The 15,941-nt window shown below is 37.7% G+C and overlaps 1 protein-coding gene across 1 annotated transcript in view; it reads left to right on the forward strand.

Moving 5' to 3' along the window:
• Positions 1 to 15,941, forward strand: part of ATP1A3 (ATPase Na+/K+ transporting subunit alpha 3) — a 44,153-nt gene that overhangs the window by 12,746 nt on the left and 15,466 nt on the right. The window contains exons 2-6 of the mRNA XM_072425550.1: positions 9,645 to 9,764; positions 10,942 to 11,001; positions 12,292 to 12,495; positions 14,618 to 14,731; positions 15,440 to 15,574. Of these exons, the coding sequence (XP_072281651.1) occupies positions 9,645 to 9,764; positions 10,942 to 11,001; positions 12,292 to 12,495; positions 14,618 to 14,731; positions 15,440 to 15,574 (633 nt within the window). The remainder of the gene's footprint in view (positions 1 to 9,644; positions 9,765 to 10,941; positions 11,002 to 12,291; positions 12,496 to 14,617; positions 14,732 to 15,439; positions 15,575 to 15,941) is intronic.

Consider the following 15,941-nt stretch of genomic DNA (forward strand, 5'->3'; position numbering starts at 1 on the left):
CAGATGCTTTTTGCTTTTCTGAAGTGTTCTGTGCCAATATCATCTGACACATTTGATATATTAAATAGCACAACCCCACTAAAATCTGTACAAATACCCCCAAGGTACTGCAGAACTTCTGGCAGGGACATTTTCAGTGAAGAGAGATTTGATTGTTGGTATGGTTCATTATACTTTGCACCATCTTACGGGCCAGGGCCGAAATTTAGAACTGCTTTTCAAGATTCATGTACTACATATATACCTTCCTTGCTTTACTGCCTAATCACCTACCTACCTAATCACATATCAAGACTGACCTGGTGCAAACCCAGCCTGGCGACCTGGGGCAAACCCGTTAAAGGAAACCAATCATGTACGAAATGCTGGGCCTACTATTTTTTTCTAAAATTGGTAGCGGACTGGCTGTGCTGTCTAACTTATTACCTGAAATATGAAAGGACATGAAATATGCAGCAAGGAACGTTAGAACCCTCCATCTTCAAGCTCACTGTTCTCTCCAGCCCCTTTTAGCTGGGTGCACTTTTTAGTAACCACCCGGCTGTTTTTAAGTGGGTAATGAAGAGTTTGGCCACAATACAGGGCCACCACCTGCCTACAACTTCTCCCCTCCCAGCTTAAAATAAAAACTCTGCATTGAACACTGAAGTTTATTCTCCATTGAGATAATGAAAAAGCCACTGGCAAATTTCATATTAAATAATACAGTACCCCACCCGATTTTATTATATAAAAAAGGGAGACTTTTGTAGTAATTTCTGTTTCTGTTGTCTTGATATAGTAGATGAGTTGAATGGCGTCACCCTAGGACAGGAAGTGTGTAAGGTTGAAAAAAGAACCAGTAATCTGCAATACATTACATTTTTGCTTTTTGGGTTTAAATATGCTTTTTCAAGTGAATGTGAGATTCACTAAAGTTGTCAATTTGAATAGGCACAAACAGAAGGATGATCCACAGAGCACAGACAGGGAGGGATGGGGGATGAGTAGCAATACAGAGGCATTGTGGGAGATGTAAGGAGGACAGGGAGGAGAGGGGGTTTGCCTCTGCGTCTCCGGTGCCCATTCGGCCGTGGCTGGCTTTTTCTTGCAGCGCCATTTTAAGATGTCGATTTTTCTGCACCTTCCTTGCCGGCAGTTAACCTGTTCTGCTACAAGAGAGCTGTGTATAATACAGTGCTCATAGACAATTCTGTCATTTATAAATCAGAGATACTAAACCCCTGTTTAGGATGTGTTACATGAAAATGAAGAAGGGATAAAGAAGGGTTGTTTTTTTATTCCTAAATTTCTGCATCATTGGAGGAAAACCTTCAAAGAGCAATAAGATTCTATAGGATGATCAGAGCAATAATAGATGCATTCTGATTGGATGCTGTAGAATATTGCTCATTGTAATAACTGATCCTGAAGGTTAAGATATTTGTCATTGAAGTTATATTTAACATATGGCTGAGTCACCTTAATTTATTTGCTGCATTGCCACCTCTCACTCACTTCTTTTCTCTTTTCCATCTAATTTCTTTCTCTACCTATTGTCCTTATTTTTCTTTTCTCACTTTCTTTTTTCTCTAATTCTTAAACTCGTGTCTCTCTTCCTTCTTCATTTCCCTTTCTCATCATCTATTTCCTTTTTTCTTTTTATCTTTATTATGCTTTCTTTCTCTTTTCCTCATATACTCTCATTATCTCCCTACTTTTTTTAATTTTTGTAATCCCATGTATATATATTCTCTCCCTTTTTATCTTTTTTTTGTCTATACCCCCATCTTTTATTGTTTTCTACTCTTTTTCTCTCTCAACGTTTTTCTTTAATAGTCCTTCTCTCTTCCTAATATTACATCCCACCTTTTTATTTCTCTTTTTCTTTCATTCTTTGAATAGAATGTCTCTCTCCCTCTCTCTCCTTCATCTATATATAGCCTCTTATTTTTTTACCCCTCCTTCTTTATCTGCCCTTTTCTTTCTTTCATTTCTTTTTCCTTTTCTTTCTTTTTTTTCGTTCTTTCTTTCATCTCTACTATCATTTCTATTAACTCTCCTCTTTTTCTGTCTTCCGATCTCATTTTTACTTATTTATCTTCTCTCTTTTCTTTCCTTTCCCTCTTTCTTTCTTTCTTTCTTTCTTTCTTTCTTTCTTTCTTTCTTTCTTTCTTTCTTTCTTTCTTTCTTTCTTTCTTTTTCTCATTTCTAACTAACTCTCTTCATTATCTGTCTTCTAATATTATTTTCTCTTTTATTTTCTTCTCTCTTTTCTTATATATCTTTCTCTCTCTTGTCTCTCTCAGTCATTTATCTATTTCCTCTAATTTTTTACCCCTCTTTCTTTCTTTCATCTTTTATATTAAATCTTCTTATTATCTGTCTTCAATCTCATTATGTCATTATAACCCTTTTTTTCCTCCCTCTCTCCATCATCTGTCTATTTCCTCCTATTTATTACCCATTTTTCTTTTTTTCCTCATCTGACCTTTTCTCTGTTTCTCACTATCACTCTCTTTCTTTGTTTCTCACTTTTGCTTGTTTATCCCTTCTATAATTTTTACTAGCTCACTTCATTATCTGTCTTCCAATCTCTTTTTCTCCTATATTACTTGTTATTCTTTTTGTTGCGCTCTTCTTATTTCTTTTTCATTTTCTCCTATATCTCTTTCTCTCTGTTCTTTTATATCTCTCCTTTATATTTCTTCCTATCTCTCTTTTCTTCTATATTCCTTCTCATTTTCTATTTTTATTATCCCATTTGCTCTTTTTAAACTAACTCTCTTTTTATTTTTTATCTTTTATTCTCTTTCGCACTGTGTAGTATAATGTGCAAAATCTCATTATTTATTAAGACCCTAATTGTTATTACAGTAATATGAATTTTCATACTAATCTCTTGTGACTTTCCTGGAATGTGGTATGTACTTGCTGCTGTGCCCTTTTTATTTTCACGGTGATGTTTAAAGGATAATGGCTCTTAAAAAAAATACTTTTTAGGTTATAATGCAGAAAAAAACTAAAAAGTGTTCCACTGTGGATATTGTATAAGGCAAGACACACGGCAGCAAATGTGCCATAGTATAGCTGACTGCAGCATCCTGAGTACTGAGGAATTGTATTAGGGATGGAGATGGGTTTTATAGCTAACCCCCAGGCACATATAAAAAGTACACCATTTATTGCATGTATTTATTTATTTATTTATTTAAAGGCCTTTTAAAAAAACCTTTTATTGTACATGCAAGCAGTGCAAGTACCTGCATTTGGCTCAGTATAAGCCTTGCACAGCAGTATTCAGACTGGGAGAGGGGGAAATTTACTTGGAGCCAATCAACCGTGCTGCATGCAAATATGCTGACAAATAACATGATGATAGGAGGTTAGAGAAAGGGGATTTCTCAGTCCTGTCCAATCACACGCTGAGGGTCAGGAAATGACCAGACTGTATTGCTGAACTGCAGTAGAAAAATGTCAGGTCACCAATCGGACTTTGCTGCTGTGCACTGTGCAAAAATCAGTGCTGGATAAACAGTTTAGGTTTAAAATGTAAAACTCCAGAATAAACAAATTATATAAATATGGGAGGCATGCACATTTTTTTAATTGAATCTTTATGTGCTTTGTGTATTTCTATTTGATCTGTGCAGTGATTCTGTAGAAAACATTGCCTCTGTGCATCTCAATAACACCAACCACTGCTTGGCTTTTTCTTAGGCTACGTACACACGTGCAATAATTGTAATTGCAAAACGAACGACTGACGACCGATCAATGATTATGCACGATTATTTGTAACACTCGTATAGTACACGATTCTGTACATGTTGTAACGATACGATTGTTCAAAAATATATTCCACCAATAATGTACACACACTACATACGATCGTTTGAACGATGCAGGAAGTGACGTGTACTAGAGAAAGTCTATCACAGAACAATTCACGATCACTGAACAACCGCACACACAATAGATTGCGACTGATCGTCGCCCAATCAGATCCACCAGGGCGGTAGTTCGTTTCCAGCGACTTTCCTCGTTCATTGGCCAGTCATTGTGCACTTTTTTTGTTAAAGATTATTGGCCGATTGGTCGTCAATCATTTGTTTCAAACGACAAATATTGCACGTGTGTACGTAGCCTAAGTGAGGAGTGATTGGTCTTGTATCCGCCCCCTCTTGTAGCTTCTTACAGGCAGTGTGTGGTGGGAGGGACTGTACAATGATGATGTCATGGTTACTTTTACAAAATAATATCTAGGTTCTCAAACACAAAGTGCATTTTTATTGCAACATAACACAAAAGCTCCTGCAATAACCCTGAGGTTAATGAGGGTTTAACTGTCAATTAATTAACTCACAATATCTATACATAATCCAGTACATAGTTTTGCGGATAGATCTTTTTTTCATCCTTGCTAAAAACTGTAGCTGATAGTGGAAAAACACACCAGCTTTAAGGGACGCAGCCAGGGATCAATAGTGAGTGCTTTAAAAATAGTATCATCAGGGGACAGCAGAAACTCTTTGTTTAGTCTGGTGACATCACTCTCTGGTGTCTCTTGTGATGGGTATTCTCTTCTGACCAGGCTCACTGAGAGGATGCGAGCTACAAATAGGTTACGTTATCAATACAAATTATTGATCGGGAAGCGCTGGGAATGCTGTAACTAAAATACCCAGCTTAGTAAAACATACGTAGGCTCTATCAGAAAGACAAAACAGAAAAGGAATTTTGGTAACGCGTAGTGCAAAAAGGGGAAAGGGTTTTTCGGTGCTCATCAATTTTTATATAGCAGATGTGGAACGATCTAACTTTTAAGTGTTTCAAACTTCACTTGGGATTTTCTAAACCACAATAAAATATATCCTTAGAATCTAGATAGGACACAGAAAGAATGGTAAACGTTTCGAAAGACAAAAGTTTACCAACAGTTTTAAGTGGCTTTGGATCTCATGCAGTAGATATACAGCAACTAATATAGAAATTATATATAGGGTATTACTAAATCCATATCGCATAGATCTTCAATTTTCACTTAAAATTTTACTGATTATACAGTTTGTTGTAGAACCAAAACACAAACCTGTAAAAAGTATCACCCAAGTCTTCTAACACTGAACTCCTTCCCTAGATGAACCCCTAAAACTTGACTTAATCTATAAAATTAGTACTTAATCCATAACTTTATTCTAACCCATTTCCTTACTCCTTAATCTCATTCACGCTCACTCACTCACACAATCTCACACTACTGTTTCTCAATGCAAAGCTGAGTTGCCACCCTCTTCTTCTGTAAGGGGATAGGAAGATTTTTTTAGGGAATGTGGCTTTTACTATCGATTCACAAGATTGGAGCTCGTAAATCAGCACCTATTTGTACCTAGTCCTTTCTACAGGAGAATCTCCTGCATGTTGGAAGCCTGCACCTATCGGTTCACTCCATATTCCCATTTGGTTCCTTATTCCAAACTAGTCTGTCCTGTTGTGGAACCAAAGAGTGCAGTTATCTGAAGCCAAAACTTTTTGTTTTTGCTTTGGTTAAAGTTGTAACCTCGGGCAGTTCACCCTCTCCTTTTATAACGGTGTCATCAAGACAATTGACACATTGGAAAGTCAAAAAATGATTGAAATAAGGTCAAACCTTCAAAAGGAGGCATCAACTGGCCAAACCTAATTGTAACCTAAACTAATATTTAACACTGAAGCAACATAGAATGATTAGTCCTGTGCCAATTAAGGAGCTGATATTTGCAGATTTGGTTTATTAAGAATCTCTACTTTACACATAACCAGTAAAGGATGTTTTGACAGAGTGTTCTTTTTTCTTATTTTTTTCTATTTTCTTGTTCTTGTTAATTCTCCTTCACTGTCCTTCCTTGTTGTTATACATCATTTGTGTTTCTTACCCTCATTATCATGTATTGTCTTCATTCCTTGATGTGTCTGTTATCCTCGAGTTTTGTCCCCAATGATTAGCTCTTCCTGGAAGCACATCTGCTATTCTGCAAATTATTCTCTTCCAATTAGTGTGCTTCTAATAGCACAGGAAATAATTACTATGCAACATTATCTAAAACTAAAATCCTGGATGTTCTTCTAGCAATGAATGACAGTTATCAAGTGTTAGAAATGGAGGAGCAGGCGGGCCTATAAATCACCAGAATCGGCAGACTCATTTTAATAAGAAAAAGCAATGTGTAGTTTTTGATAATTCATTATGACCAATCAGAAATCATCTTACATTGCCCTGTTTGTGCTAAATTAGAAAGGTATCATTGTAAAAATGAATATACAGAGTTGAAAATTTTGTTAGGCAAGGTCAGAACACTGAAACTAACTTTCTGATTCTTTAACTGAGACAGTTGTAGACACTCTTGGCTATACAATGGGCCTGACTTATTAAAGCTGTCCAATACAGGAGAAGATACACTATCATGAGAGAACCTGAATGACCCAGCAAACCAGGAATGGATGTCTTAAAAATCATTTGCTATTTAATGACAAATGTTTTCAATCCAGGACCAAATCAGTTCTAGGTTTGTGGATCACCCAGTTTTCCCCATGATAGTCTATCTTCTCCAGTCTTGGGGAGCTGTAATAAATCAGGCCCAATGAGTTTCTCTACTGGATACGGTGATAGCTGCTACAAAATGTTCATTGGGGTTGTGATCTAGAAGGAATTACTCCGAGGTAAGAGTTGTATTAATACAAACGTAGAAGTGTTTGACCAATGAAATGGGGAAAGGAGAGGATTTGATTGACACCTGCATAGGAAACAAGGGTGCAACCCAGACAAAAGGAACCAGCTGGCTTTTGGTAGGTCATGTGTAAAATCATCGAATATTTTACAATTTATGTACAATCTCCATACTTTTCATGAAAATTTATGAAAGGTCCCCATACAGTATTCATTCAGGAAGTCTGTTAACCCACCTAATTGTTGGTAGAGCTTAATGAGGTACAACCAGATTACAATATATTACTATTAATATTATTATTAATATTATTAATAAACAGGATTTATACCGGTATATCACGGACATATTACGCAACACTGTACATTAAATAGGAGTTGCAAACGACAGATGAATACAGACAGTGACACAGGAGGAGAGGCCCTTGCCCTGAAGAGCTTACAATCTAGGAAGTGGGGGAAGTAATACACAATAGGAGGGGAGATATGTAGTGGTGGGAAGTAGTGACAGTTTCAAAAGACAGAAGAAGATACGTAGGCAAGTTGGAAAAAATGGGGGTTGATTGATTGCTCTTTTAAATGAGCAGAAACTAGGAGTAAGCCGAATAGGACGAGAAAGACCATTATGGCCAACTTTAGTGGACATCCTGGGTCATCTCACATCATTGACTATGGTTGTTTTCTAGATGCCTGTTTTTTATCATTCCCAGTTTCTTCTGCTTTACAAATATCCAAGTACTTATTTTGACCCTTAAGGCTAAAAGTTGTTAATATTCCTCAACCTGTCAAGATTATGGCATGTTTTCTACTTATCAGCATGGAGAAAAATCTAGCCTGACACAAACTCTATCTCGGCTTCCTGCAACAAGTCATTTGGACAGAGCTTGTGCACAAGATTTGAAATGCCCCCAAGGAAAGTGTAAATTGACAACATCCATTTTGCTATTGGGGTATTACAGAGATTTTATTCCTAATTGGTCTAATTGTTCTTGTCCTCACTTGTGCTTAATCTCTGTAAATTAAATTAAACTGGTTAACATTCAATGATAAATGAATACATTTTGTTCTTGATGGACAATTGACCTTTTATAACAAACCAGAACACCTGAATCAAAGAGGATTTTATTGTCTTGTTTTTTCTCATTGATATCTGATGTCTATTCCCTCTGGGGTCAATCTGTGATTTGGCAGAATCCCAAGGATTTTCAAGGGGTATTCAGTTAATTTACATTGATATCATTAAAATGTTGGGGGAGACAAAAGTTAGAAAAGTTTAAAAATTGTTTTCAATTTACCATCTGGATAGGAAAAAAGTACAGTTGTAGAAAAAGTACAGTTGCTCACATTTGTTGTATTTATTATGATATGCTGTTTTTGTCTTTTCAGTTTTGCTTTGGGGAATTTTAATAATTCATACAATATCATATTTTAGTGAAGAAGATTGTTCTGAGATTTTATAGCATTGAATCTGCATGTCATCTGCTTTGGCACACAGACTCCCAATGCAGATGTAGATTATTTTGCATTAGCATAGGGGTTAACTAGTATTAGATTTAGTTTCAATATTACGCTAGCTTTAAATTAGTCTTGGGATCAGTTGCTTTGGGGTCTGTTTTGGGGCAAACAGCTTCTAGAGATCAGTTCCTTATTTTGAACTCTGGTGGCTAAAAAAGTTAGGCAGTAAGTAGTTGGCATTATTGCCTGTGGTCTACCTAAATCTGGTCTTTTCCCTATTACTTTTAATGCATTGTTCTGCAATGTGTCTCTGTGTAAAGGTAGCCTTGGTTTCCATCTTGGTAAAAGCAGGGCTTTGCTTTCATGTGTCAAAACCTCCAGCAAGGCGAACAGTAAACAGCATAGCATCAGTAAATCAGTCTCCAAATCACCTAAAAATTAGAGGCAACAGTGCTTTGGATCTCATGCAGCAGATATACAGCAATGATAATGTAGGCACAGAAGTACCTAGACACACTCACGTAGCAAAGAGCTTGTTTTAGGGATTAGAATAGGTGTGTTAGTAGTCTGGGATAATTATCTCTTAGGGGAACTTTCCTTTTGCAGCCGCACCTGTTCTAAAGGTATCTAGTAGTAGTTAATCACATTCAACTGGACTTGTTCTTGTAACGATAAGGATGATTTTCATCCTTCCAGCTGTCTTCAACTTTACAAAACAAGTCTACTAGATATACAATGACCAGAATAAATGAGAATCTTCACTGGCATATTGTTTTCCAAACCAAAAACCTACCAGGTTCTAATATCTGGCATTGTTTTGCAGTCAAAGTGCTTTATAGACTAAAGCTGCGTACACACTGCCAATTTTTGTCGTTGGAAAGGATCTTTCACGATCCTTTCCAACGACAAGGGAGTGCACGATGCATGAACGGTGCTGTACATACAGCACCGTTCATGCTCTATAGAGAGGGGAGGGGGAGAGCGACGGAGCGGCACCCTGCTGCGCGCTCTCCCCTTCACTTTCATTACGATCGGCTGTCGTCCATCATCCGTGGATCCGGCAGGTCGGTCGTCCGGACGATGGACGACACCGACTGTACACACGGCAGATTTTCGCCCGATAATTGGCCGATGCCGATTATCGGGCGATAAAAATCTGACGTGTGTACGTAGCTTAAGTTGTTAAACTGATAGGAATCATACTCCACCCTTACAGTGTTAAGATCAAAGGGTAATTTCCTGTAACAGATACCATATACCTACAGTTTGTAGGATATGCTCCTTCATGTGCACAGGTCTTCCGGGCTCTCCAGTTCCCTTGTTGACAATACCTATAGACCAACAAGCTTCCATGATTAGGTAGTCATTGCTGTTCCCAGTTGATTTATTGGTGGACCTGTCATTGCTGGTCCATACATTTTTGTGCATCTTATAATGTTTTATGGTTTGGGATGCAAAATATAAGTTTCATATGATGATCATTTCTCTTTTTTGTTTTGTTTTACAGTACGGCCGGTCAGATAGTTATCGCGTGGCTACCACGCAAGATAATAAAGACAACGAATCACCCCAAAAGGGGAAGCACTCAAAAAAAGAGATGGATGACCTTAAGAAAGAAGTGGCCATGGTAAGAGATTTGTCTACTTTAAAACTGCATCACATCGAGTTTCCTGAAGTCTTCAGGTACTTTAAAGCAGATGTGACATATAACCTCCAGATTTTCCAGAGCTGCTCACCCTTGCAGCCATTGTAATGCCAAATGGTGGTGTCTCATCGTCTACAGGGTAGTCCCCAATATACAATTAAGAGATCTTTCATGAATTTAGCATAATGTAGGTTGGCTACAATATTCTTTCACTAACGGGACCCTTTTATTAAGACCCTACAAAAAAGATTGTGCATACTTTCCCAAATGGAGAGCGGGTTGTTTTTCAAAATCTATAGCTGGAATCTGTATTCTGACCCTTGTATAAGTATTGGATGGCTGGTTCCTTAATGTGTGTTGTGATTCCTCCCTCAAAGCCCTGCCTCACTACTGTTTCCTGTAGTGATATGGGGTCCAGAGGGAGGAACCACAGCACACCTTTTGGAACCAGCAATCCAACATATGTGAATATGTCATATCCCAGTGGCAGCCTAGGTCCTGTAAAACAGCAAAGACTGCTAGGGTTTCCACCTGGCTGGTATTTTTCTAGACTGGCCAGAAGTGCATCAAACAATTGCAGTTGGTGATCCAATCTGTCCAGTTAGCAAAACATAATTGCCCTGGTAAAGGTTCTCTTGCCAAACAAATTGTTCCTAGATGATAAGAAATTACATACAGACACACAGCCTCAGACCAAAAAGCCTTCAGAGAATCTTTATTCATTCAATTAGATAATAAGTGCCAACACGTTCCAGGCATGAACAGTCTCTCTTCATCAGGGCTTAAGTGTTATTTGTAGAACTGAATGAACAGAAGCTATCAAAATAATTGAATCAAATGTATGTTGTTGAATCTTTCTCAGACACTACTTTGTATTACTTTTTCACTACTTTTACATTAGTTTTTCAATAATATCCTACACGATGAAAGGTAAAGATGCAGACCTTTCTTTATCCTACAATAAAGAAAGGTCTGCAAAGTGGCCTTATCACACAAAAATGCTGATGTATACATGTTTTCTATATCATAGATGTTAATTTGGTTTTTATTCTTTTTAGCAAATTTTTTTTCCAATGAGTATGTGTGCAGCTTTTAATTATGTAGTTATGTGAGCATTTTGCAAACATTTTCCTAATTCAGCCTTTCTCTTTGACCACAGACAGAGCACAAGATGTCAGTGGAAGAGGTGTGCCGGAAATACAATACAGACTGCGTGCAGGTAAATATAACATATATTAATACCAATATAGGGTAGTTCCCAATATAAATATAGGGTATACATTCTAGGGACATTTTACTCTTTACTACATTTAAAATCTACAAGTCTACAAAGAATTAGAAATAGAATCGATTTTAAAGTCAGAATTTCACATTACATAAAGCCATGTCAAATATTATGTATGGGCATGGAAATAAGTTGGCTTTAACGTATTTAACAAGCAAGTGTTCAATCTGCATTTGTGGCTATAGATACTTGTGACATACTTAATAAAAAAACACAAAGAAATTTAGCTTTTCCCTTATTTATTCAGTATAAATATAAGTAGATCTAATGGCGTACGGAGGACAAATAACTATATCTTTCGCCTCATAAACTGGTATTGCCCACTTTAAAAGAAATGACTACTCATGGACATTTTGCAAAGCTTTCCATTGGTGTCTGACAGTATCTTTGCCAAATTTGTGACCTTTTATACAAAATACCTTAAGTTAAATAATATATTTCGGGTGTGGTAAATCCCCTACAACATTTCAATGGGATTCAAATCATGGCTTTTGTCTAGGACAGTACATAACTTTCCAATTGTTGAGCCATTCATTGTTGGATTTCTAATGTACTTTAGCTAGGGCATCATTATTGTGTTAAAGGATTAGATATTGCTTCAATGTATGGACAGATGGTCTTATAGTAGCCAATAAGTAGCAAATATGGCTTTAGCACACGGTTCCATATTGTCTGGTTTTTGCCTATGGTGGCTATTCTTTTAATCTTTTTAATTAGGATTTAGTTAATCTAGGATTCAAACCTTCTACAGGACTCAACTTTGGCTCGTGGAAGCTAAATGGTGAGCTGGGGAGTAAAAGAAAGTCTAGTATGTAAGCTAAATATGTTCTACTGTGAACTCCTTGTTGTGCCCTGAATGGACGAACCACAAATTAAAGTACATCCCAGGAAACAAAAATCCTCCCAGCCCTATTCCTAGTTTCCTCAGTACAGACAATTGCTCTTCCCTTGCTCCCTTCATACTTAACTCCTCTGACAGCTGGAGATTCTTTGTACTTTAATGACTCCAGTCCATCATACTGTATATCTAATCATACTGTTTGGTAAATTTCAACATGAAACATTTAAAGACCAAAAACTAGTTACTGTTTAAACCTTTAGCAAAGGTCATATTTCCTTGGACCAAAAATATCTTTGGCGATCCAGGGACATTTGCAGCTACTGTAGATCTATCCCCTATTTTCTTAAAATGATTTCTAACAGGTATTTGTTTTCTGTTTTTAGGGTTTGACACTCAGCAAAGCAGCCGAGATTCTGGCCCGGGATGGACCCAATGCTCTGACTCCTCCTCCAACCACACCTGAGTGGATTAAATTTTGCCGCCAGCTCTTCGGAGGTTTCTCCATCCTGCTGTGGATTGGAGCTATTCTCTGCTTTCTGGCCTATGGCATCCTAGCGGGTACGGAGGATGACCCTTCAAATGACAATGTGAGCACATCTTCTTTATTGTGTACAAACAAGCTTTCATGAATTCCTATTTTTTTTTTCAGAATCTGACTTAATGGTAACCATGCATTTCAATACATATTATATTAAGTTTCCCTCCCCCTGCATATATGGTCTGCTTATATGTGGGTCCAAAACTTACCTGTAAAAAAAAAGATTTATTTACAAATACATATGTATAACCCTATTTTCTGGAGAATGCAGAGCAGCCCAAATCTCTCAAGAAGACAATCCAGTGCAATGCAAGTGTGTCTTCTTGCAAGCTTTCAGCTGCTCTACATTACCCAGGATCTGGTTGGAAGGGCCATTATGTTGTCAACAAGAAAATAGCACAGGGGTGAAGACAGGGTAAGACCTATACCTTCTTTTTCTTTACAGTAAAGTTTTGGATCTGCAACAGCCTGTTTATGTAGGGGGCTCAAGACCAGTAGTGCAATGTAAGTGAGGGCGCCGAAGGTCTATCCACGAACCAGTGCATTGGCTGCCAGAATAACGAGGAGTTATTTAATTAAACTTATTTTTAACAGTTGCCCAATCCAAAAAGTTTATTTACCTTTTGCATTGCAGGTAAATCCCTTCTATAAGAAAAATTTTCTTATTTAGTTCAGCTTCAAAGTAGAATAGTTGAAGCACCTGAGATTTCCTTTACGTGTTCTGCGAGTACTAAATTGGTCAGCCCATGGTAGCAATGCAAAATATCCAGTCGGATTTCCTTCCACCTTTTTTTTGTTTTTTGTTTTTTTTTTTGTTTAGAGGACTGAGATCCTTTACAGCCAATCATAAACAGCTGGGACAATATGTCTGCCTCTCATTGGTCACTCAACATTTTGGCAGCCTGCCTGACCTCTATTAAGCTGGTAAAAGAGGCTGCTAGTTCCCTAATCTCCTATCCTAGCTATGCTCACTCATTTCGAAAGCAATTATTTTAGGAAGCAAAAATATATAAACACCTGTTCCTATCATCCAATATCAATTATGAGTTTTAATCATGATTGAACGAACAACACAAAACTGGTGATAAACAGTACACATGTCCTTGCAGTAAGACAGAACAGATGGGGAAAAGGCAGAGTTTAAACATCCCTCTGGTTGTTGTATACACGTTTTGGGCCTGCTATCACTGAATGTACCTCCCATAGAAGATGGGTTAGTGTGGATGTAGTTGAGCTAACCCCACCCCTCCTTTATCCATCACAATGTATCTTAGGAGGCCTATAGTTTTTACTTTCATCACCAATACCTGGTGTTGGCTGATGTCAGAGCCTTGGGGGAGCAGTGTCCATTTCTCTACTGTTATGTGATGGTGCTGGGACAATGCAGTTGTACACTAGACCTAAGCAATCTCACATTTAGATACGTCACATTCTCCCCTTTACCCAGTATCAATGGCCATTTAGCTGTGGTTAGGGTATGGGAATAGGCAGTGGAGGATCATTGGGGAGGTGGGTATTAGTGGGTCGTAAGAGACCTTTGCCCTAGATGTGTATTCAGTATAGTTTAGGTCAGAGCTTTGTACAGACCACTTGCATTCTTCCACACCAAGCCAATCAAATTATGTCTGTATGGAGCCAACTTTACACAAAGGGGCACAATCATGCTGGAACAAAAAATGGTCTTCCTCAAAAGCGAAGTTTGAAAGTGCAGAGATGTCTAAAATATCTTTGTATGCTGTAACGTTAACACTACCTTTCATTGGAAACACCTGAACTCAATCATTTGGGGAGTAACCACATTCTTTTTGCAAAATAGTGCAAGCTGTAACATTTTACCCTATAGAATTGGGTTATAGTTATCCAAATATGATTTTTTCCAACTTTCCAATTCATTATTTCTGATTAAAGGGAGACTTTATTTGTGCAAACAGTTCTGTTCAGTTTGAATAATCTAAAGCAATTTTATAAGTGTGATTGCGCTAGTAAAAATCTCCAATTTTATGCAAACCAGCAGGTGGATTAGACCCATACCCATACTGATGACCTAAAATGTATATGTCAAATGACAAATCTGACTATACCCATTGAACATCTTTGTTGCATTTCATGTGATATAGTACACTGATTCCCAGGGATGGAAATGAATAAACCTATTACCATTTCTCCTTTAGCTCTACCTGGGTATTGTGTTAGCTGGAGTCGTCATTATCACCGGCTGCTTCTCTTACTACCAGGAGGCAAAGAGCTCAAAGATCATGGAGTCCTTCAAAAACATGGTGCCCCAGGTAAGTTCAGCCGTATCTGTTGTCATGTTCTGTCTGTGCCTTCTATATCTAAATGTGCATGCTTGCAGAAATTTACACAAATAATATGATATGCAGATGTTTTTATCTGCACTTCTCTGCGGTAACACACCTTTTTAATTCATTGTGAATTTTTCTAGATTTTTTATTATTTACATATTTTGTAAAGGAATCATCAATTCAAAGTCAAAGCAGTTAGTTATATTATAAAGGGCCATATTACCTGTTCAAGCGCTCAGACACTTGCCTTTCTGGACTTTATGTGTTAAAAAAGTTACACAAAACCACATTTCTTACTGGTTTTTACCTTATCCATATGTTGTTTTGGTAGTCTTCTGCAAGAAAATGCAAAACGTTAAAAAGCACTTATTGCAGTGCCTGTCAGGGTGTAACTAGAAGTCAGGGGGCCTCCCAGCAAAACTTTGGAAAAGCCGTTTTTTGCTGACCCTTCCTCCACACTCACACACCCTCAGGGCCTGTGACTGTTAAGAGGACTTACACTGGGCCTGATTTATTAAAGCTCTCCAAGAAGGGAGAAGATAGACTATCATGGGAAAATCTGGGTAATTCAGCAATCACTGGCTTAAACGAAATACCCCTATGCCTATATAAAGCTTTGAGATTTTAGTCTAATGTCTTTCATGCCTTTTGTGTTTTTTACATTTGCCTTTATTCCTTTTTAACTACCAGCAAGCTTTAGTAATCCGAGAAGGAGAGAAGATGCAGCTGAATGCAGAGGAAGTGGTAGTGGGTGACCTTGTGGAGATTAAAGGTGGAGACAGAGTACCTGCTGACCTTAGGATTATCTCTGCCCATGGATGTAAAGTAAGTTCTGGCTGCTTTCTTGTGCTGTGGGATGCTACCCTGTATTTTAGTGAGCACATATAATGATTATCTGGTGACTCTGTATAATAATTTTCAATCTCTGGTATTGTTACATAGTTACATAGTAAGTCAGGTTGAAAAAAGACATAAATCCGACAAGTTCAACCACTAGGGAAATAAACATATCCTAGATATAAAACCCTAAGGGCATAGTCGATTCAGATGAAGACTAAAAAACCCTGGTATAGTTTGCTCCAACAGGGGAAAAGAAATTCCTTCCTGATACCACAAGGCATGGATGTTCCCTGGAATAGTTTCCTGTTCCAATGCTACTCTCCCTTCCCAGTGGTTAAAATTGTGCAGTGTT

This window comes from Pyxicephalus adspersus, chromosome 11, assembly GCF_032062135.1.
Source record: "Pyxicephalus adspersus chromosome 11, UCB_Pads_2.0, whole genome shotgun sequence".
Taxonomy (NCBI): Eukaryota; Metazoa; Chordata; class Amphibia; order Anura; family Pyxicephalidae; genus Pyxicephalus; species Pyxicephalus adspersus.